Raw genomic sequence first — 23222 nt, 5'->3', positions numbered from 1 at the left:
ACAAGCGGGGAGGAGAGTCAGAGGGCGAGGGAAAAGCAAACTCTCCACTGAGCAGGGAGCCCGATGCGGGGCTCGATCCCAGGACCCCAAGATTATGACCTGAGCCGGAGGCAGATGCTTAACCTCAGACTGAGCCACCCAGGTGCCCCTAGAGCTAATTTTAATAACAAAATTCTCACTCATATTCTAATATATTTCCTGGGTAGGAAGATCCATGGGAATATGTCATACATTTGAATGGAATTTTATGTTACAGCAGTGAAGATATTGAGAACTGTTAGCATATAGTATTGCTATCATTATAAAGTATCTTGTACCACAGAAAATAGTGTCAGGAATGGTAATTATGACCTCTGGCTAAGATTTATTTAAATACCGGAAGCTGGAAGAACAAGAGCTGTCATTCTTAATACCTTTACCATATTTCAAAAAATCTTTGGGGGCCAAGACTGCTTACCTTGGACTTCCATTAAATATATATCAAGAAAAGTTTCATTAGAAAATAATACACAGGGCACCTGGGTGGCTCAGATGGTCAAGCGTCTGCCTTCGGCTCAGGTCATGATCACAGGGTCCTGGGATCGAGTCCCGCATCAGGCTCCCTGCTCCTTGGGAGCCTGCTTCTCCCTCTGCCTCTCTCTCTCTCTCTATCTCTCATGAATAAATAAATAAAAAGTTTAAAAAAAAAGAATATACAATAAAAAAAAAAAACTTAGGGTGCTTGGGTGGCTCAGTCGTAAAGCATCTGCCTTCGGCCCAGCATGATCCCAGAGTCCTGGGATTGAGTCCCACATCGGGCTCCCAGCTCGGCTGGAAGCCTGCTTCTCCCTCCCCCACTCCCCCTGCTTGTGTTCCCTCTCTCGCTGTGTCTCTCTCTATCAAAATAAAAATAAAATCTTTAAAAAAAACAAAAACTTAAATTCTCAATCCATACCTCATGCCTACCTTGTTGGTTAGGCTAATCCCGAACTTAAGTTACAGTCTGGGGTTGAGCAGAAAAGAATGTCAGTGAAGTTGGATCACACCACAGAAGTGGTTTTCAAAATAACAGCACACTCATAGGTTCCTAATTCCAGTCGATGTGGAATGGGAAAGGGGAGTTTCACAGGTAATACATAATGGTCCCAAGCACCACTACTAAGAGAAGTATGAAATTCCAACTTTAATGTTACATTGAAACCAGTACCACCAAATAAAATGCTACAGTTCTATAAACTGAGGAAGAAAACTGCACTTATCATTGAACTGTTTTGACACTTCTATTTAATCTCCTATATGCTTCAACAAACACCCATGACTAAAAACCAAAATATAAAATACTTACTTTTTCATTTTTTTTGAGTTATATTTGACTTGGTAAGCTGCCTGGATTAATTTGTCTGGACCACCATCAAACTGATGTGGAATGACCTTCTGAAAGTGCTAATAAAACACAAGCAAAGTATAAGAACTACTTAGTGCTGTTTCTTACTGACTAACAGTAAAATCTAAAGACACTCAAGAAATCATGAACTGACCTACCTGTAACATCCCTTCCATGTCAAGTTGCATCAGTTCTGCCTGATTCATTTGAAGAAGTGCTAATCCTACTCGAAACACTATTTCTAAACCCTGTGGAAACACATTTTTATAAAGCCAAACTTGTCTTACTCTCCCATTGACAAAAACTAGTCATTCAAAAGAATACTAAGGTAAACATTTGTCTTACTAGAAACTGGCAAACTTTTTTTGTAAAAAGTCAGATAGCAAATATTTTAGGCTTTGTAGGCTACGTGGTTACTGTCACAAATATTCAACTCTGCCACTAAGACCAAAAGCAGACAGAGATAACACAACAAATGGGCATGGCTATGTTCCAAGAAAACTATTTACAAAAATAAGTGGAAGGACAGCTTTGGTACCTGAACCAGGAGGGTTAGTACACAAATCACAGTTTCCTGGCTCCAAACTAAACTAATTTAACTAGGTAATATAAACTAATCTTCCCAAGATGTAATTAACAACAATTAACACTGGGTTTGATTAAGATACTCTATTTAGTTAGTTAGTTAGTTATTTTTAAGTAAGCTCTATGACCCTGAGATCAAGAATCACATGCTCTCCTGGCTGAGCCAGCCAGCCATTATTAATTCTAATTAATAACACTTTCAAGTGCTACCAACCATTTGTCACCTAACCTGCCTACCTTCTCATCCAAAATATAGAATAAAAGACAAAAGATGACTACAACATGACAATGACGATTACACCTGCAATATATTCATGGAATAGAAAAAAAATATATTCATTACTTCTTGCTCTTTGGGTAACAGATGCAGAGCAATAATATTAACTGTAAGGCAAATTTCACTTCTCACTAATTCTCACTAAATCAATCAGGAAGTGATACAGAGGTTTGTTTAAGAGTGTGGGCTCCAGATTTTGACTGCCTGTATTTGAACGATGGTTACTACACTACTTATGTGCTATGTGTCCACAGACAAGCTACTTAACCTTCCAGTAAGTCTCAGCTTCCTCATCTATCATCTATTAAACATACTAACAGTACTTGATAGGTTTATTTATTTTATTTAGTTATTTAGTTATTTAATTGATTTATTTTATTTATTTACTATTTAATAAATATTACTATTACTATTAAACCTATTTACTTATAGGTTTATAGGTTATTACAGGTTTAAAGGAGAATATCAAAGTAAGTAGTTTAGTATGGAACACATGGCTCTCCTTTATTGCTCTCCTCACTGCTTTGCACTAATGATTAACCCAATGATTCCTTTGCTCAGCCTGCCCATTAGCTTACCTCAGACATAAAGATATCAAATATCCTTGTTGCAATTGGTAATGGAAAAGTCGTAAGAAAGATAGTCAGAAACCAGGATGACGCATACATTGAGGTATGAAAACTCTGAGACTGAAAATGCACAAAGAGCTCTGGAAGATGCTCCTAAAGAAAGGAAAAGAATTAATTAAAACACAGTAAAATTGAGCATTTTAAACCAGATTACTGTGTGTATACCAGATAAGCCTATATCAAACACAAAGATTAGGCATCACTTAGAAAAGTTAAGATGTGGGGCGCCTGGGTGGCTCCGTCGTTCAGCGTCTGCCTCCGGCCCAGGTCGTGGTCCCAGGGTCCTGGATCGAGCCCCGCACCGGGCTCCCTGCTCCGCGGGGAGCCTGCTTCTCCCTCTGCCACTGCCTGCCGCTCTGCCTATCTGTGCTCACTCTCTATCTCTCTGCCAAATAATCTTCAAAAAATACATATATATATATATTGCTTACTATATATATTACTGGCATATAATATATATGTATTAGTTAATAATATATATGTCTACTATATATGTAAATTAACTCCAGAAAGGTAAATATTCCAAAATATATTTTTCACTTGATTTTGATTCCTCTCCTCCTCTTCTGTATACCCTCACACAGTCACTAGACTCTTGGTCTTAAACTAGCAACATAAAAGCCTTATTTTAAGAAAAGATTACAGGCTAGCAAAAGAGTGAGATAAAAAGGGAAAGGTAGGAGAAAGGACTGAAAGAACCAGAACAGCCAAGTCTCAAAGGAAATGAACTGATGTCAGTGTCATAATGTCATGAGCTCCTATGAGAGCATAGTCTATATAACAACAGAACACAATAGGGCATAAAAAGGAAACTCATGCAGTTAGGCAATGTGGCTGTGATAGATTTGGCAAAAATGCTTAAAGTCTGAATCTGAAAACTGCAGTCAAGTTCCAGACTGTGATCTACCTGTAAACGGTATCCAACTGGGAAGTAGGCCTAAATTGTGTTAACCAATCAACAAATGATCACATCATTAAAACACTGATTTTTCAATTGCTATAATGCTTTTAACATTAAATTTGCTTAGCTGTCATTCAAACCAAGATGACACAAATATAAAGGCAATATGCCTTTTTGTTAACACTACAATTTTAGGGGCGCCTGGGTGGCTCAGTAGTTAAGCGTCTGCCTTCAGCTCAGGTCATGATCCCAGGATCCTGGGATCGAGCCCCTCGTCGGGCTCCCTGCTCCGCGGGAAGCCCGCTTCTCCCTCTCCCTCTGCCCCTGCTTGTGTTCCCTCTCTCCCTGTGTCTCTCTCTGTCAAATAAATAAAATCTTTATAAAAGAAACAAAACACTACAATTTTACCTGTATCATGCATTCAAACTGGTACATACAAAGGCCCAATTCTGCCATACTTGGTTTAAAAAGTTCACGAAGTCTATAATCTTGCATTAATTTAACAAATACACAGAAAGCTTCTTCTTCTGGCATCTACATTAGGAGGGGAAAAAAAGCAACATAGGTTAATGTTCTGTGATACACAAATAAGCTAAATTCTATTTAAACTAAGTACCCATTCATCTATAAACACTGTTTTAAGTGACCATGTGATACAATGTTAAGTAGCAATCAAAAGGTTCCAATCTCCCATTCTCAGAATGAGAAGTTAAATCTTATAACCTCTGAGACTAACTGCCTCACTTCCCTAATTCATGAATTCAATAAACCAAGATTCATTTAGAGCCAGATACTTCTGTTTTTCTGGGTATATACCAGTGAACAAAATAAACACTCTACCCTCATGGAACTTGAACATCCTACTGCGGGGAGACAGACAATAAATGTAATAAATCAATTAGTATGTATGCCAGATGGTTTTGAGTGCTACAGAAATAAAATAGAGTAGGATAACAGGAAATTCTGGAAGATACACTGCTATTTTATGTAGGCAGATTAGGGAAAGTCCCTTGATAGGGGAGCATTTGAACAGAATACTGAAGAAATAAGGGAGGGACTGAGGAAAGAACAGTCCTGGGAGAATGAATAAAACAAGGCCTTGAAGTAGAATCACAACTGGCATGCTAAAGGAACAGCATATAGGAGACTACTAATTAGGAGGAATTCTACAAGTGCAGTTAGGTTATGAAGGAGAAATACAGGGAACCAAATGACATAGAGTTTTAGAAGCCACTGTAAGGATGTGGACTTTTACCTTATGTGCGATGGGAAAACTTTCAACAGTTCTGAGCAGAAATGTTAAACACACACACAAACTTGTAAAATAAATTTTCAAAGAATCTGTAAGCAAGGTTTAAAAGTACCAATTTCACATTTTATGTATAACTCACAAGAAAAACTCTACCAAATAAGATAATGAATGGAAGAGCTACACAGATATTCTGAATATTTTCTAATTTTCTAATGCTCATTCACTCACATTATATCAATGTGTTTTAAAAGAGGAAACTCAAAGGTTCTCTAGGTATTCTTCTTATTAAAGACTGCTTCTAATAACCTTTTTCCTGGCCTTGACACAGTCACGGATAGAAGTCAAGTGTTACTGTTGGTAAAACCTGTACTTCCTTCCTCCCCACACACACAGCCACAGTTCTGCCTTGGAGACTATTCCTATCAATCCCTTCAAGCCCTATAGCCCCACTTTTTTACTTCACTGCAAGAAGCCCAACAACCCAGAACTCTCATCCCATGTGGTTCTACTGCTCCTTAATCTAACCCTATATTCAGCCTTCCCTAAACCCTTTCCACAGCACTTTCTAGAACTCATAAACTGCCATCCACAAAATATCCTACATACATCCTCAATCTCTCTACCAAATGTTCTTTCACCATTTTCCTCTAACTGAAACTTGTCTCTGCTAAGGTGGCTGTTTTCTCTCCCATAGCACTGGAAGAAGCCAGGGAGTAGAGAGGTATATGTCCTTCCCTAGACCTTACTGACTCATTGTCATTGCATTAACTCCCCCTTCTCTCTGAAACAATACCTGTAGGTATTACTTATGACTCTTCTTTTTTGTAGTATCTACAAACCTCTAGGTCACTGACCCAAACCCTCCTCATTTTCATGAGGACTAATTCCCTGGCCTAGCAGATCTTTGCCTTCCTTTCCTCCAATGATCCTCACTCAGGCTCTAGAGCCACACCACTTAAGATTCAAATACCACTTAATAGAGTGGGAGAGGCTACGCTATCCCTAGCCCCTCCCAACTTCAAAGTATATAATGGGCCACTCCTCATGACCCCAGTGCAACTCCTTCTGCCCATGGGTTCTGTTTCTGTGACCTTCAGTAAATTACTCAACCTCTCTATTGCTCAGTTTCAACATATATCAAATGGGTAAATTAACAGCACTTATTTCATAGGGTTGCAATGAAGATTAATACACACAGAGTATTTACAGCTATATGACTTTGCAAGCATATCAGTCATTTATAGCACACTACCTTTTTTCTGTTCCTGTGCTCTTTGCTACCTACCCTGTTACATTTATTCATTCACTTATATCCACAATTACTCTTGCCTTTCTCTCTCAGTAATAATTCCAACTCAAAAACTCCACCCTTGGATAAATCCAACTCTACAACTACATCTAGATAGCAGAAAGTGGCTGGGTAAAAACAAAACACTTAACCATGCTGGCCGGTCTCACTTTGAATTCAGGACCACTAATGTCAGTGGGTATTTAATGCTTCTGGTATACTTTATTTCCCTAATTCAATCACTCTCATTCTCCTAGGCCACGATTTCAAACTTCTCTGTCCTCAAGCTTCCATTACCTCCTTCCCACTCAACTCTAAGCTAATGATCTTATTTGGTATTTCAGTTTTTTAAAAACTAGAAGCAACTAGAACAGAATTTTCCCATTCTCACACCACCACAAATACCATCCTACCTGCATCTGTGCCCTTTTTATAACCCCTAGACTCTCTCTTCTACTGGCCTGAACCTTTAGTTCTGGTCTCCTATTTTCAAATGCCCTACTTACATTTCCACTTGGATGTCCAAAAGACATCTCAAACCACTTGTAATTTCCTACCCTGCCATTCCTTGCCCAGACTTCCACTCAAAATCCATATGCATCATCACAATCTCCTTCCTCTTTTACTCCACATCTAATCTTTCAGTAACTCCTGTTGGCTCTAAATTCAAATTATTTCAAGAATCAACCACCTCCGACCATTCACAGCTAGTCCAAACCACTATCAAAAGAGCAGCCCATTGTCTGGACAACTCCACAAGGCTCTTCACTGATGTGGGAAACAAAAGCAGAAGAAAAGTCTCTCCATTCTGCTCCACTGACAAGACCATGACACAGGCAGAGCAATATTCCTCCAGGAACTCAGCTGCCTCAATGTTAATATTTTGCTAAGGACAAAAGGCAATCTTAGCCCAATCCCAGGATCCTGTAAGTCTACTCTAACATATAAAAATTCCTTTGGAAAGTTCCTTTATCTCTACCCCCCAAGATACATGTTGGCAATCATCCCCCAAAAATACGACCCACTGATAAACATCTGAAGGGTCTCATGACTAAGGTTTTACTAGACAGGAATAAATGACCTTTACCCAACAATAGCTAGCTCCCTCAAGGTTCTGGAAACGTTGTTTCCAAAACTCCTTACAGACTACAATATCCCTAACCCCTCCCAACTTCAAAGTATATAATGGGCCACTCCTCATGACCCCAGGACAACTCTTTATGCCCATGGGTTCTGTTTCCGTGTTTTATTAAAAACCACCTTTTGCACCAAAGACATCTCAAGAATTTTTTCCTGGCCATCAGCTTTGAACTCGGTGTTTTTCCTACATCATTCATGGGTCACTCTGCCACCTCCCTGTGCTTTCTTCCTAACTGCCTATTCCCCGTACAGCATGGAACTGCCAGAGTGATCGTTTCAAAGCATGAATTAGACCATTTCACTCTACAGCTCAAAACACTCTAGTGGCTTCTCATATCCTCAGTAAAAGCCAAAATCCTTACAAGATCCTACATTACATGACCCCTTACTACTTCTCTAACCTCTTCTCCTACCACTACCTTCCCCTTTGCATTCCACCTCTACCACCCCTCATTCTAGTCACAGTGGGAATGAATACATGTTTTTGTCTTATAAGAAATTCTTCTCTTCTGAACATATCAAAAGCAGTTTCATTCCCTTCCTCCTCTGCAACAGCACTGACATGGGAACTGACAATATTTTTTAAAAAGTGAGTTGAAGTAATTGAATAAAAGACCCCAAAGAAAAAAATCAGTGGGCCCTTCTCAAAAAGACTGAAACAATGGTCACAAAATGAAAAAGTATGACACCAAGTGAAATATAAATATGAAGAACAATCACCTAGTTGTTTTATAGCCACTCCTTTCTATTAGAAATCTGGGCACTTGAATTTTAGAGCAATTGCGCTGCTACATATTTTCTCTATGACACTAACTTAAAGAGAATCCATACCTTTTGCAAAGGTCTAATGGTGACAAAATCTACCTAATTTTATATGAGTATTAAGATACACACAAAACATATAGCCAGCACTTTTAGCTATTTTAAAACAACATGTACTAATTAAGCTAACTCTGCAAAATTTTTTTCTCAGACTCCAAGTTGCGTTGCCAAGCTAGTATGTGGGAGGCAAGAGAGCACAGGGTGTATCAGAATAAGCTTTAGAAACAAAGAGAGGGGGCTTTCTAGCTTATGGCCCTGGGCTAGAAAATTATTATTATGGTAATGTATTAGGGGCCATTGACAATACTAGCCAAGTAAATTAATCACTAAATAAAAGAACCACTACCAGCCTACAGTATCCTGAAGGAAAATGTGATGGCCCCTTGGGATTCCTACAGAGCTAGGTCTGCTGTTATGAGATTCCTAACTCAAGTAAGGAAAAGCTGCTCTTTAAATGCTCAATAGAAATGACTACTGAAAGGTTATTTTGGAGCTAATATGAAAGTAAAAGGCATAGAATTATGAAAAAAAATCACTGGATTGATAATAGGAATGCTTGAGTTCAATAGTAAAAATCCTACCAATACTAATCAATTACAAACTAGGAAAAAACACAATCGTACAAAACCGTCACACCTCGACGTTAACAAATCTAGTTTTGTTTTTATTATTTACAATCCAATGTCACCTAAAAATGGACAATTATCCTACAATTGGTAGTAGTTCTTATGTCATAAAACAAAATAAAAATCTGTCACTTTTATTATAAACCAATGTCTCTGACATCAGGTTTTTGCTACTCAGAAAAGTATGTCACAGTTATAGAGCTTTAAAACTCAGGCAGAACTCTAGGGAAACTGAAGCGAAGAATGGGGAAACAGTTTCAGATTCCTACTCTGCTTTTATCAACCAAGAAAAGTGATCTTGGGCAAGACACTGAACTTTTATTGCACGTCTACTATGTGGCAAACACTATGCTAGGTTTTTACATTTATTATCTCATATGACTTCACAATGAATCTGAAAGTAGATAGTATTACCTAATTAAGGCTCAGAGAGAGACTAAACAATCTAGCCGACATTCACAGAATTCAGTGTAGTACTGAGATGCAAAAACCAGTATATATGACTCAAATCAAGCTATCTCCAAGGTTTCTCTTCGGATTACATTTTAGTCTGAGAATAATATAGAGTATGATGGACTTGAAAAAAAAACTTAAACAAAGGTGAAGAGAAAACACTACTTACCATTTCCCTTCAAAGATATAAATGATGATCCTGTCCCTGACTTCGGAAAACATCCCACCCGAACCCACTCCAAGATTATTCGATGGTGATGGAAATATGTTATATCTCTGGGGCAGTAAGAATAACTGAGTACCTCTATTTTAGAGCCTATAACAAGGTAGGCGTAACATGCCCTCAACTTTATGACAACCAAAATTTCTGTGTAAATTTGCAAAGATGTATAATATTAGTAAGATTTTCATATCAACACTTCAATCATGTCCTCCTTGGTTTGGAAAAGATGAGTCTTTATTAAATACTGACATATAAGTTAAGATTTAAAAGTAGATACAGGCTTTAGTGGAATATTATGGTCCAAATGTAGATACCAAGAAGTTGAAATTTTGTTTAGTGGCAGGATATTATTGCATGTGTTATTTTCAACACTTTTAATATTTTAAATTGCAAACTAAATATCCCTATTTAAATTATGCCTAGGGAAAAATTTCCAGTATCTAATGCTTAATAAAAACAAGGATGATTTTTAAATTCTCCAACTTCAATAAAGAACTTAATCAGATACTTAATACTTGTACAAACTTACCTGCATAAGCAACAATCCAACTATAAAAGCGCTTCCTTGACAGTAACCAACCTCACGATCCACCAAAGAATATGCCTAAAAAGTAAAAAATGTTCAGAATACTTTAACATGATGTATTATATCTTCCTTCTCTAAAAACCTAAAAATTGTGAGATAGTGGAGTAAAGACCATGTATTTTTTTAGAAAAGCTTTTGCTTGCTTGTTATACAAGCTATCCTGTGTTTAAAAAGTAGGTGATTTATTATATAAAATTTTCTTTTGACAATTTCCCAATTAGAAACTGACAGCCCCTAAGGACAAGAAAATAAAGGAATTTGTACTCAGTGAAGTAACTAAGTTTAAAAAATGTTTATCTGAGCTAAAACCAGAGTAAGGTTAGGGTAAAGCACTGGAAAAACTGAGATGGTTTAAGAAGAAATTAATTCGCAGAGGTAGTTGAAAGGGAAAGGAATTATGAGAAGAAAAAAGGCAATATTGAAAGAAAAAATTACAATGGCACACACTTTTAAGGGCTAAGAATTTTTAACAGTGCTGGCCACAGTAAGCAGAAAACTTTGTTCCTAGATTGTGAAACTCACAGAAGATAAATTATCCATTTTCATAAATGATCTTTCTATGGCATATAGTGATTTATAGGTTATTTGATTTCAACCAACTAGTACTAAGCAAAGTGATGAATTTTCTAAGTTCTCTAAACTAGACAGTAATGTAGCATCAAAAATAAAGCAGAAATTAGGCTAACAACCAATTTTTGCAGAAGAAACTGATTATTGTGCCGAGGGTCCATGCTTCATTATATGTATAATTTCAATCTTCTGAGAATTCATTTCAAAAAATGAATAAATAGAACTTACCTTCATTACATTAAATAAAACCTCCTGTCCAAGGCTATCTTTTTCCTTAAAAAAATTGTGTTCAGGATAAGTTCTAGCAATGTCCCTTCGGATCAATTTTTCACATGGTGAGGTCATTTTCAGGAGTTCTGAATACTGATCCTTAATTGGCATACTTTGTGCACTGCATAAAAGTTGCCAAACTATTGCTCTAAAGTGGTGGGGTATCCCTTTACGAACAAGCTCCTAAAAATAAAAATAAAAGTAAAATAAAATTTTAAAAATGAACCAGTTAAGTCTCTTACCTTAAAAGCCAAAGAAGACTTACTGGGGGTTGGAATGGAGTAGAACACTTTATCAAATTTATAATTCACAAAGCTACTCTGAATACTAGGGAACCTTTTAACCAAGGCTAAGACTGTATCCTATTCTGTTCAGAGGGTTACAATGCCATGGACAAATTCTTGACATTTCTCCCAAAGGATGGCCTCTAAAGCTACTAAGGAAGTAATTGATAATCTGCAGAGCTGTGAATGAAAGCACAATAACCATTATCTTTCAAAGGGGTGTTTTAGGCAAAAAAAGTTAAATACTGATAAGTCAAAGATATCAGATGTTATGACTTCATTCCTGAATCTATAAAATGTGAGGATTTAATTTCTAAAATAATTTTCAGCTATATATTTCTACGATTAGGATACATCTATAAAAACTGATATGTACAAGTCAAAACTTATATGGGCACAAATAAATGAAAACATATAAAGCAGAGCTCTATTACAGCACTTGGAAAGTACTAGAATCTGATTTTTTAAAATCTTCTATTAATCCATGCCTTCATGCCCCTTTGGGATAAGAGGAAGAACTTCAACAAAGAATACAAATACCTTAACTTGCTTTTCCTTCTTTTTGCGTACATCTTCCCATTCATTAACAATTCTTCCCCAAAGAATCCAAGAATCTTCTTCAAGGTGGCTGAGATTGCTAGAGGCTGATGAACTTGATACAAGGGAGGAGCCACTGTTTCTTCTTGACCCATTTACAGATCTTAAAGACTTACTATCCGTCTCTAACAATCTAAAACATAATTAAAAATTGCTCAAGATCTAATTTCACAGTGATACTTGATGAAGTAATGATGATACTTAGAGCTTCACTATAGCTATGGTTTTAGAATATGCATAATTTCAATAATATCTGATTGGCATCTATAAAATTACTGCTATTTTTGTCATCTAAGCATAGCAATTTAAAAAAAATTTTAAAGACTATTTATTTGAGAGACAGAGAGAGCAGGGGGAGAGGCAGAGGGGTAGGGAGAGGGAGGGGAAAAGAATCTCAAGCTGACTCTGCACTGAGCGCAGAGCCTGCCACAGGGCTTGATCTCACATCCCTGAGATCATGAACTGAGCTGAAACCGAGAGTTGGATGCTTAACTGACTGAGCCACCAGGTGCCCCACAATTTCAGAACTTGATGGTAAGTTATATTAAATATTTTAGTGCTATTAGTCCCACTATAATTTCCCTTCATCTCCACTAACAATACAAATTAGGAGAAATCTGGTGAGAAAAATAGTTGGGAGGGCTTCAGGAAAAAAGAAACTACAGTTGGAACAGGTATAACAAATTCTATGAAAGAACTAATCCTAATATGTTTAGAATATGTCCTGCGCTAGAAAAAAGCAAGGCAAAGCCGTACAAATCATCCAAATCCCGTCTCTTTTTTAATTTTTCTCTACCCATGTATAAATCTGCCCAGAGTGTTTTGTTTGGCCATGCAGTGTTTGTATAAATTGAACAATTATTAATATTAAAATTGGAAGATTTTACTTATTTGTTTATATACACATATATTTATATTTATTTACAATTCTGGGGTTCTCTTGGAAAATAAAAAGATAGGGCAAAACCAGGCCCATATTTCTGCATAGGAACAACAAAGTGTAGCAGAGTAAGAGCTTCTCCCTTTAGATAGAGGACTTTAATCCACTCAATCTCCATAATCCCTACTATCTCCCAAAAACTCAGGCCAACTAACAGCTGTTATTTATCACTGGGTTTGCACTCTCAAACTAAGACCTCTTCACTCTTAAGGCCCTATCGCCTTTGTGTTTCCTTATCTGTTGAAAGATGAATTAAGATAATTTCAGAGATCAATTCTATGACTCACCACAACATCAAAAGCATTATTTCTTTTATAAAGACACAGACTATAAAAAAAGTTTGGACAATGTGGCTCCATCACTATAAAGATGTGAATTACATGTCATTCAAATAAGGGTCCTAAAAGATCTATTTGTGTTTTTAACATGACTTCTATTTACTTCCAGTAATTTCTTGAGTAAGTCATCTGCTTAGGATATAAGAAATGCTCCCAGTAATAATTTAAGATAAATAAAAACTAATAAAGGAAAGAAACATAGGTGTCAAACCCTACTGAACAGACCACAGAAACACCCTTTATATTTATAATTTACTCATCCTTATATCCCTGACAGCATTTAACTCAGTACAAAGTACATTAAATATTGACTGAGATGAAATAAAATCAAAATTCCCCTATTAAAAAAAACTTCAAATCCCAAATATGTCATATTCAATAATACAACACAATAACACAAACTGAACAAATTCTATCCTTATTCATGGGATAATTTAATACATTTCCATTTCAGTAATTTATATAAAATATCCCAAATATTGCCAGAAACAGAAAAATTTATACAACCAGGCAAATTAAGGATCAACTATTTGCTATAAATATTCTTTATTAGAAAAAAATAATGTTTTACTTAAGTACTGTTTTTTCCACAGATATTATTTCAGTAAGTCCGCAATATATCCTATGGAAAAATTAGTAAATATATGTAAATACTTTTATGTATGAGTCTAATCCCTCAGAATTCTAAATGGAATAGAGAAACAAACTACTGAAACAACCTGAACCTAAGTCCTGTATTTCAGTTCATTATTCATTGAGTGCTTGCTATAGGCCAAGTAACTAAACTATAGCACTACCATCAATAGAGAGACATGGAGTTAAAAAGAAAATAATGGTATTTCCTAAGTTAAATGTAAGTTTGAGATATAATGGAAATATAGATGAAAAAGTGCCTAAACAGAAGGCTTTTAGAGAGTCAGAAAGGTCTCAGAGATTGCCAAGTTATAACTTCTGGTATAAGCAGGAATGCCAAGTGCAATCATGGGTGAGTTAGAGAAGAGGGTAAAGCAGTTTATCTTCAAAGGATAGTGAAATAACATAAACAAATACACAGAACTGTAAGAAAAAATGTATAAATGAAGTATTCCAAATAAAGATACTACATTACTTAAAATACTGTCCCGGGGGCACCTGGGTGGCTCAGTAGTAAAGCATTTGCCTTAGGCTCAGTCATGATCCCAGGGTCCTGGGATCAAGCCCCACCTCGGGCTCCCTGCTACGTGGGAGGCCTGCTTTTCCCCCTCTCATTCCCACTTCCCCTGCTTGTGTTCCCTCTCTCGCTGTGTTTCTCTCTCTGTCAAATAAATAAATAAGATCATTAAAAAATAAAAAAAATAAAACAGGGGTGCCTGGGTGGCTCAGTTACGGGGCGTCTGCCTTCGGCTTAGGTCATGAGCCCAGGGTCCTGGGATTGAGCCCCGCATCCGGCTCCCTGCTGCGCGGGAAGGCTGCTTCTCCCTCTCTCACTCCCCCTGCTTGTGTTCCCTCTCTCTATGTGCCTCTCTCTCTCTGTCAAATAAATAAAATCTTTAAAAAAATAAAAAAATAAAATACGGTCCCTACCATGACATATAAAAATGACACAAATGGTCAATAGCCATGAATATAAAAGTTAAACTATTAAAACTCCTTGAAGAAAACAGGAAAAAGCCTTTACCCCTGGAGGAGACAAAATGTGTTAACAAGACACAAGGAAACACTAACCATAAAAGAGAAAATTGATTAAAAAATAAAGTGGACTTCATCAAACTTTAAAACTCTGCTCTTCAAAAGATACCATTGAGAAAATGAAAAGGTAAGCCATACACTGAGAACAAAATGTTCTCAACATATGTATCTGACAAAAGATTAGTATCCAGAATATACAAAGAACTCTTAAAATCAATAATTAAGGCAAACAACACAGCTGTTTAAATGAGTAAGAGACTAAAACTGACACTTTACAAAAAAAGATAATCAAGCGGCCAATAAGCAATCAAAAAACACTTAACATCTTTAGTCATCAAAGAAATGCAAGTTAAAATCAAACTATGTAGGGGCGCCTGGGTGGCTCAGTCATTAAGCGTCTACCTTCGGCTCAAGTCATGATCCCAGGATCCTGGGATCGAGCCCCACATCGGGTTCCCTGCTCCGCGGGAAGCCTGCTTCTCCCTCTCCCACTCCCCCTGCTTGTGTTCCTTCTCTCGCTGTGTCTCTCTCTGTCAAATAAATAAATAAAATCTTCAAAAAAAATAAATATCAAATAAATAAATAAATAAATAAATAAATAAATAAATAAATAAAATAAATAAAATAAAAATCAAATCAAATCAAACTATGTATACATTAGAATGGCTACAATTTTAAAGACTGACCATACCAAGTGTTCCCTGGGATGGGAGCACTTGTAACTGTCATATAGTGATGTCATACTTCAACAACTTTGAAGAACTAAATACATTTTCATATGACCCAACAAGAGAAAGACTTGAAGAAAGTTCATAGAAGCTTTAATTCATAATAGTTAAAACCTAGAAACAGCCCAAATATCCAGAAAAAATAAGTGATCAAATTGTGATATATTCATTCATTGCAATATTACTCTGTAATAAAAAGAAACAAACTGCTGATACATATAACATAGATGAACCTTATAAATGTTAGGTTGAGTGAAAGAAGTCAGATGCAAAAAAAGCATATACTACATGATTCCACATATATGAAGTTCAAGAACAAGTATAGTATAGGAAGAAAATATAGGAGTAAGTCCTCATGACTCAGGGTTAGGTAAAGCCTTCTCAAAAATGACACCAAAAGCACAAGTAACTAAATAAATAAATACACATAAACACACACACACACAAATTGAATTCATCAAAATTAAAAATGTTTCATACCTTCCTTGATGCCATCAAGAAAGGGAAAAGAAAACTCACAGAATGGGAAAAAATATTTGCAAGCCAGAAGACCTATATCTAGAATATGTAAGAAACTCTTACAACTCAGTGATAAAGACAAACAACCCAATTAAAAAATGGGCAAAGAACCAGAATAGACATTTTTCCAAAAAAAGGTATACAAATGGCCAATAAGCACATGAAAAGTTGTTCAACATCACTAATCATTTGGGAAATGCAAACCAAAACCATAATAAGACACCACTTCACAACCACTAGGATGACTGTAATCGAAAAGGCTTAATAACAAATGTTGGTAAAGAAATGGAGGCATAGGACACTAGACACTACTTGTGGGACTATAAAATGGTAAAACCATTTTGGAAAACAGTATGGTAATTCTTCAAATGATTAAACAAAGAATTATCATGTAAACCAGCAATTCCAGTCCGAGGTATATAACCAAGATAAATGAAAATCCATGCCCAAGAAGGGACACGAGGTGACTGCTAATGAATGTCAGTTCCCTGTGGTGACAGCTGCACAAAACTTACACAACAAATGTTCATGGCAGCATTACTCATACTAGCCAAAAAAGTGGAAACAATCCAAATGTCCATCAACTGTTAAATGGATTAAAAAAACACTGGTATAGCCATATAATGGAGTATTATTTGGTCATGAAAAGGAGTGAAATATTGGTACATGGACAAACCTTAAAAACATTATGCTAAGTGAAAGAAGTCACAAAAGGAAACATATTGGATGATTCCACCTATATAAAATATCTAGAACTCAGAAAGTAGATTTGTTGTTGCTGAGAACTGGAGGAGAAGTGAGAGGAGCAAGAAGGAATGGACAGTGACTGCTAATGGACATGTGCTTTCTTGTAGTGATGATTATACAACTCTGAATACTTGAAAAAACACTGAATTGTATACTTTAAACTGGTGAATTGTATGTATATGAGTTATAGCTCAAAAAAGTGTTATATAAAAAAAGAACAGGTAAAATGTTTCGATGACATTAAAAATCAGAAGAGAGATTTCAGGGGGGTGAGTTTGCTAGAAAGGGCACAAGGGAATTTTCTGGGATGACAGGAATTTTCTACCATGATAGAAATCATCTATGTGTTAATGGGCATGTGGGTTATACACAAATTTGTCCAAAATCAAACTATACTTAAGAACTGAGCATTTATGGGGCGCCTGGGTGGCTCAGTTGGTTAAGCGACTGCCTTCGGCTCAGGTCATGATCCTGGAGTCCCGGGATCGAGTCCCGCATCGGGCTCCCTGCTCAGCGGGGAGTCTGCTTCTCCCTCTGACCCTCTTCCCTCTCGTGCTTTCTATCTCTCATTCTCTCTCTCTCAAATAAATAAATAAAATCTTTAAAAAAAAAAAAGAACTGAGCATTTATTTCTGATTGCAAATTATATATCAACTTTATAAAAATTTATAGAAAATACTGTCTGTGGTTAATGACACTAGAAGTAATGACAATTAGGTGAGAAACTACTGCTTTCTATTGTTGAGAGCCCTTTTAAACTTTTTTTAAAATAATGACTATTACTTTGTAAAGGACTATTTTTTATACATTAAATGTATCTATTTTGTTTTATTGTTGTTTTTTTAAAGATTTATTTATTTGAGAGAGAGAGAGAGAGACAGAATGAGTAGGAGGGGCATAGGGAGAAGGAGAGAGAGAATCCCAAGCAGACTCCACGCTGAGCACAGAGCCTGATGCAGGGCTGGATCCCAGGACCCCAAGATCATACCTGAGCTGAAACCAAGAGTCAGACTCTTAACCGACTACACCACCCAGGTGCCCCTAAATGTATCTATTTTGTAAAAAAAGGAAAATATGAACATTATTCCATTTCTTCCTTTTCTAATTTGTTAGTCATTCTAGCAGATTTCAGACTTTTCTAAAGATAAACTTTAGAATTTTTTTCAATGTTATAGGTATAATGAAGAAGTCTTTTCTGTTAGAGAGTTGGAACATTTTCCAGAAGTAATACTTGAACTGATACTGTTAAGACCCTCCCCACTGAGCTTCTAAGTCATGGTACACAGGAAAAGAATTTACACACTCATTAAGAAAATGTAGACTTGGGGCACCTGGGTGGCTCTTTTGGTTAAATCTGCCTTCAGCTCAGGTGATGATGTTAGGGTCCTGGCATTGAGCCCTGCATTAGGCTCCTGCTCAGTAAGGAGTCTGCTTCTCCCTCTATCTCTGCCTTCTTCCCCCTGCTCATGCTCTGTCTCTCTCTCTCAAATAAATAAATAAAATCTTAAAAAAAAAAGAAAGAAAATGTAGACTTTACAGAATGTGTAGTTAGAAACAAGTATTTTTTTTTTAAGATTTTTATTTATTTGGCAGAGAGAGAGTTAGTGAGAGCAGGAACACAAGCAGGGTGAGTGGGAGAGGGAGAAGCAGGCTTCCTGCTGAGCAGGGAGCCCGACGCAGGGCTCGATCCCAGGACCTTGGGATCATGACCTGAGCTGAAGGCAGACGCTTAACGACTGAGCCACCCAGGTGCCCCAGAATCAAGTATTCTTATCTCTCTTTGCTAAATACAGTGATGAAACAACTCAGGAAGACTCCTAAACAGGCTGCCACCTAGTTTCAATATAATTAAAGTATTCTGACATGGTAGTAGAGGGTGTGTACTACCTGAATATGTCAGCAATTTCCAAAGACTTGAGGCCAGCAACTGGGAAAATGGTAATATGGCATTACTCATAGGTCCTTGGACTACTGAGAAGTCTATTCAAAATGTACTTATTTCCCTCTTTCCAGAGCATGTGGGTTCACTGCCTTGCACAGATTTATTGCAAAAAAAGGAAACTACCTTTCTATTCCATCATAAGTTCCGTATGACTAATAATAAGAAGAAATTTATCAGATTCAAGGAAAAGAATACTGGCCCAGCAGGAATACTGTATGCTACAATCAAAGGCATGCCCCACAGGTTTGGGTGGCCTCCTGGACATTTTTTATCTGCCACTGCTATACAGTAATTCACAAGCCCAAATCTATTCATCGTCCCAGAATGCTGCCAGACTAAGACATCAGAGGTTGGATCTTTATTGACTGGAGAATACATAATCCTCAGTCTAAGTAAGCAACTCCAAGTTTTTGTTAGAGTAGCTCCAGCTCTAAGGACAGCATTCAAAATGGCTATAGCCCCACATTATCTGAGATGGGGGTGCTAAAGCTAATTTTCAGTTGGACTTCACTTCAAGTAGCATCAAGGATGGAGCAAGTCTAGGTTTGGCTGCTTCCAGAAGCTTAGAAGAGTTGGCAGAGAAAAAGCATTTCCAGTTCCCTAATGTACAGAACTCGTGACTAAACTGAGAACAAGGGAATATGTCAACACAGAGAGTAGTTTCAGTTTTATTTTATTAGGCAGATTACCTTCACCATAACTTTGCTATTGAGAACTGAACCTTATCCTCACCAAGGGGTCACCTACCTAAGGAAAAACAGCACAGTATGTACTACTTCATGATGGGCATATGAGAAAAAAAGAGTAGCTTGTGTGTGGCAGTGCACACTTGATGAACATCAAAGAAAAAGCCTCTCACAATAATACCATGGTTGAAAAACACAATGGAGGAGAAGGAAAACAATGGGTTCTCTTTTGGGTATTTGGAGTATGAAGACCTTGGGGGACATCAACGTAGGTAAGAAGCACAGCAATGGAAAAGACAAGTCTGAACCTTAGAAGAGAGGTGAAGCCCAGAAATAGAAATCTGGCAATTATTGTAGTCCCCCCTTATCCGCAGCTTCACTTTCTGCAGTTTCAGTTACCCACAATCAACTGAGGTCCATTAGCAGATGATTCTCCTTCTGACATATGGTCAGCAGGTCAACAGTGGCCTAATGCTATGTCACAATGCTACGTCACTCACCTCACTTCATAGGTAGGCATCTTACCATCTCACATCATTACAAGAGAACAGTACATTAAGATATTTTGAGAGAAACCTCACTCACACAACTTTTATTACACTATATGGCTGTAATTGTTCTATTGTATTGTTAGTTATTGTTGTTAACCTCTTACTGTGCCCAATTTATAAATTAAACTTTATCACAGGTACATATGTATAGAAAAAACAATACATACAGAGTTCAGTACTATCCACGGTTTCAGACATCCACTGGCATTCTTGGAATGTATCCTCCATAGACAATGGGAAACTAACACATTTGCGAAAAGTTGACAGTAAACTTTTTGAATACCCTATTGTACTCAGCATATTACTTCCCTATGGGTACCAGAACTAAAAGATCAGGATACAACAGCAACAGGTCATCATGCCATTTGGAAATGTGTAAACTGCTAAGATAATTTACAAAGAGCTAACGAAAGACCTAAGAAAAGCAAAGGTTAAAAAAACTGCTATATAAGAAAAACACTTGGAAAGCTAAATACACTGGCACTTACTGCAGGGGAATCAACTTTCCAAACAGGGATTCAAATATTTCTTGTAATGTTACATCAAAGAAACAGGATATGAATGTACTGGGAGAAAAACAGCAACTAGCAAGCTAGAAGAACAGCAAACCAGTAGCAGCAAAATACTTGCCTGACTCACAGAGTAGTCACCCCCTTCTCATCAACATCATCAAGCACAAATTCAAGTCTCAGAGCAAGAGAAACAAAAAAGGGGAGAATTAAGAGAAAACCCAAGGAATTAGCACAGGAAACAATTCAGAGACAACTCACAGTGGGATGCCTACATGACAGGAATCTCTCCAGTTCTAAAAGCATGGGGGTTTTTATTTTGCTTCTGTTTCTTTAAGATGAGGTCTCAGAGAAGGCAAACACAGGAGACTTGTACCTCCCTCCCAAATAACCTGGCCAGAAACTGATGGTTTGGGGATTACTTTTATATAGACATTCCAGACAGACAAGCATAACAGACTTAACTTCTAAGATTTCTTAATTTAAAAACACAATGTGAAGCTAAGCTAGTTACAACAGAAAAAGTAGTTCAATAAATTCTCTTAATAACATCATCTAATTCCTTAAGAAATCAGACAACTAATAAAAAATGCAAAATAATCCTCAATGAAAAGAAAAAGAATAGTTTGTGTGAAGATCTTAAAGGCCTCTCTTATGATTGAAAATACATGAATTTTTTACAGAGAGACTTGAAAAGATTGGTTTTGCTCCCAAGCTTTTTAATTCTTTAATATTCTTGGTTGTATTATAGAGAATATCCTCAGGAAAACAAGGTAATGCTTTAGTAGTAAAATTATAAACGTAAGATGAAAGTTGGATCATCTAGATCAGCCCTGTCCAACAGAAATATACTGCAAGCCCCTTATATCAGTTTAAACGTTCTATTAGCCACATATAAAGTAAAAAATATATATAATTAATTTTAATAATTTTACCAAATATAGTCAAAATACCATCTTAGCACGTAATAAAAATTTAATTAATGAGATATTCTTTTTTTCAAATCAACTCTTCAAAATCTGGTATACATTTTACTCTTACAGCACATAAAAATTCAGACCAGCCACATTTCAGGTGTTCAACTGCCACAACTGGCTTGTGGCTACCATACTGGACAGTATAGATCCAGATGTTGGTAACATAAAGATATATAAATTAAGGTTTCAAGGATTCCTGCTTACTATATTTAAAAATACATAAAATACATTTATTTTAGTTTAAAAGAACCCTTATCCATTTTCCTTATTCTCATACCTCACCGCCCAAAAATCTGTAAAAAGCAAAGAATGTAAAAGGAAATAAACACTGTTCAATGCCAAACTTTTAGACCACACAAATAATGGCCCATTAAAAATTTAAATTAGCAACATTCCCTTCCTTAATTAAAATGCACTGCTATCACACTTGAACCTTACCTTCCTAAATTCATCTCTGCCAAAGCCTTGTATTTTTAAAATGAAAAACACATTTAACACATAAGAAAAAAATAGCTGTCCCATTTCAACTTTAAGGCTATCAATTATTAACTTTCATCAAACAGATCTTTGATATTGTATTGAACCATTTCTTCACATCTTTCTGGGGTTGCCACATGCACTGATACTTTAAAAGTTATCATTGCAGTAAAACTATGGGGAGGAAAAACTTTGATATTTGATATTTTCATGTTTCTTAAATTATCATTTTCTAAAATATTGCCATTTTAATACTTTACTGAATTAAAGAGAGTTAAGTAACATAACCAGAGACTCATTTATTTGGAGAAGAGAACAAAATATCCTAAATAAAAGCATTTTCCTTATATTCCTTATTACAAGTAGTAATTGTGTCTCATAATTTTTACCTTAGTTATGTAACTTACATATCTACATTATAAACCACAGAAGTGGTCAGAGAAAATTTAAGTTATTATTCTTATAATTTTTCCTTGGACTTAATATGTTGGCAGGATAGTAGGGCAGAACAGGGGGAGGAAAAGTTAGACCCAGTGTTTGCCATTTTATTTTTTGTTAGAGTCAGAAATGTGTTTTTCCAACCAGGATTGTTCTAAGGCAAAACAAGATGTCATTACATTCAAACATTCTCTACACATAAATCCTTCCCATGGATTTTGAGTTTTAATGACAAAAAAAAAAAAAAGAGAGAGAAAGAGAAAATGAAAGTCTCAAAATGTGAACTCGAAAAGAGTACAGATTTTGAGTAATCCACACAAGAACAAGGGTGACAACCTTCTGCTCCTTTTATTTCTTCAAATTCTTACTTGTCAAAACCTCTTTTCTGAACATCTTTAAACTCTAGTAATTATTCTTTAGATATTAACATATACACAGGGCACATCTGGTATTCCCAAATAAACGGTGAATTACTTGGGAAAAAGTTCATCTATATCCATACCTTACTCACAACAATTTTTAATACAGTGGTTTGTATATTTTAGTTGTACAATAATTGTTAATCACAACCATAAAAATAAATTCAACTCTGGTCACTTAAAACTCAGCACCAAAAGTTATCTTTTGTGCAAACTACTTTTCCATGTAAGAACCAAGTCAAAACTTAAGAATACTTTATATCCTTTAGCACTATCTATATAGTGCTTATTAGGCTATTAAAATTTACTGTGACTATATTTCTGTATGTTTAAAATTTAAGTACTTAAGACATACAAACAACACTTGGCTCCAACGTCTAGTATATGTGCTGCCGAAGCGAGCACAACACTTGGCTC

General features: G+C 36.3%; 1 protein-coding gene across 5 annotated transcripts in view; it reads right to left on the bottom strand.

The window, feature by feature from the left end:
* The window catches only part of EVI5 (ecotropic viral integration site 5), a 197265-nt gene that overhangs the window by 126768 nt on the left and 47275 nt on the right, over positions 1–23222 (bottom strand). For 4 of the 5 annotated variants that reach the window (XM_028087639.2, XM_028087637.2, XM_028087636.2 and 1 more), the window contains 7 exons: positions 11810–11999; positions 10944–11168; positions 10089–10163; positions 4164–4289; positions 2804–2947; positions 1522–1611; positions 1325–1422 (listed from right to left, as the gene is read on the bottom strand). In XM_028087639.2, the coding sequence (XP_027943440.1) occupies positions 1325–1422; positions 1522–1611; positions 2804–2947; positions 4164–4289; positions 10089–10163; positions 10944–11168; positions 11810–11999 (948 nt within the window). The remainder of the gene's footprint in view (positions 1–1324; positions 1423–1521; positions 1612–2803; positions 2948–4163; positions 4290–10088; positions 10164–10943; positions 11169–11809; positions 12000–23222) is intronic. The other variant, XM_028087638.2, reaches the window with a different exon arrangement.

This window comes from Eumetopias jubatus, unplaced genomic scaffold, assembly GCF_037043125.1.
Source record: "Eumetopias jubatus isolate StellerSeaLion01/CBP00866 unplaced genomic scaffold, mEumJub1_p1.0 scaffold_4, whole genome shotgun sequence".
Taxonomy (NCBI): Eukaryota; Metazoa; Chordata; class Mammalia; order Carnivora; family Otariidae; genus Eumetopias; species Eumetopias jubatus.
This window is presented reverse-complemented; position numbering and strand designations above follow the sequence as displayed.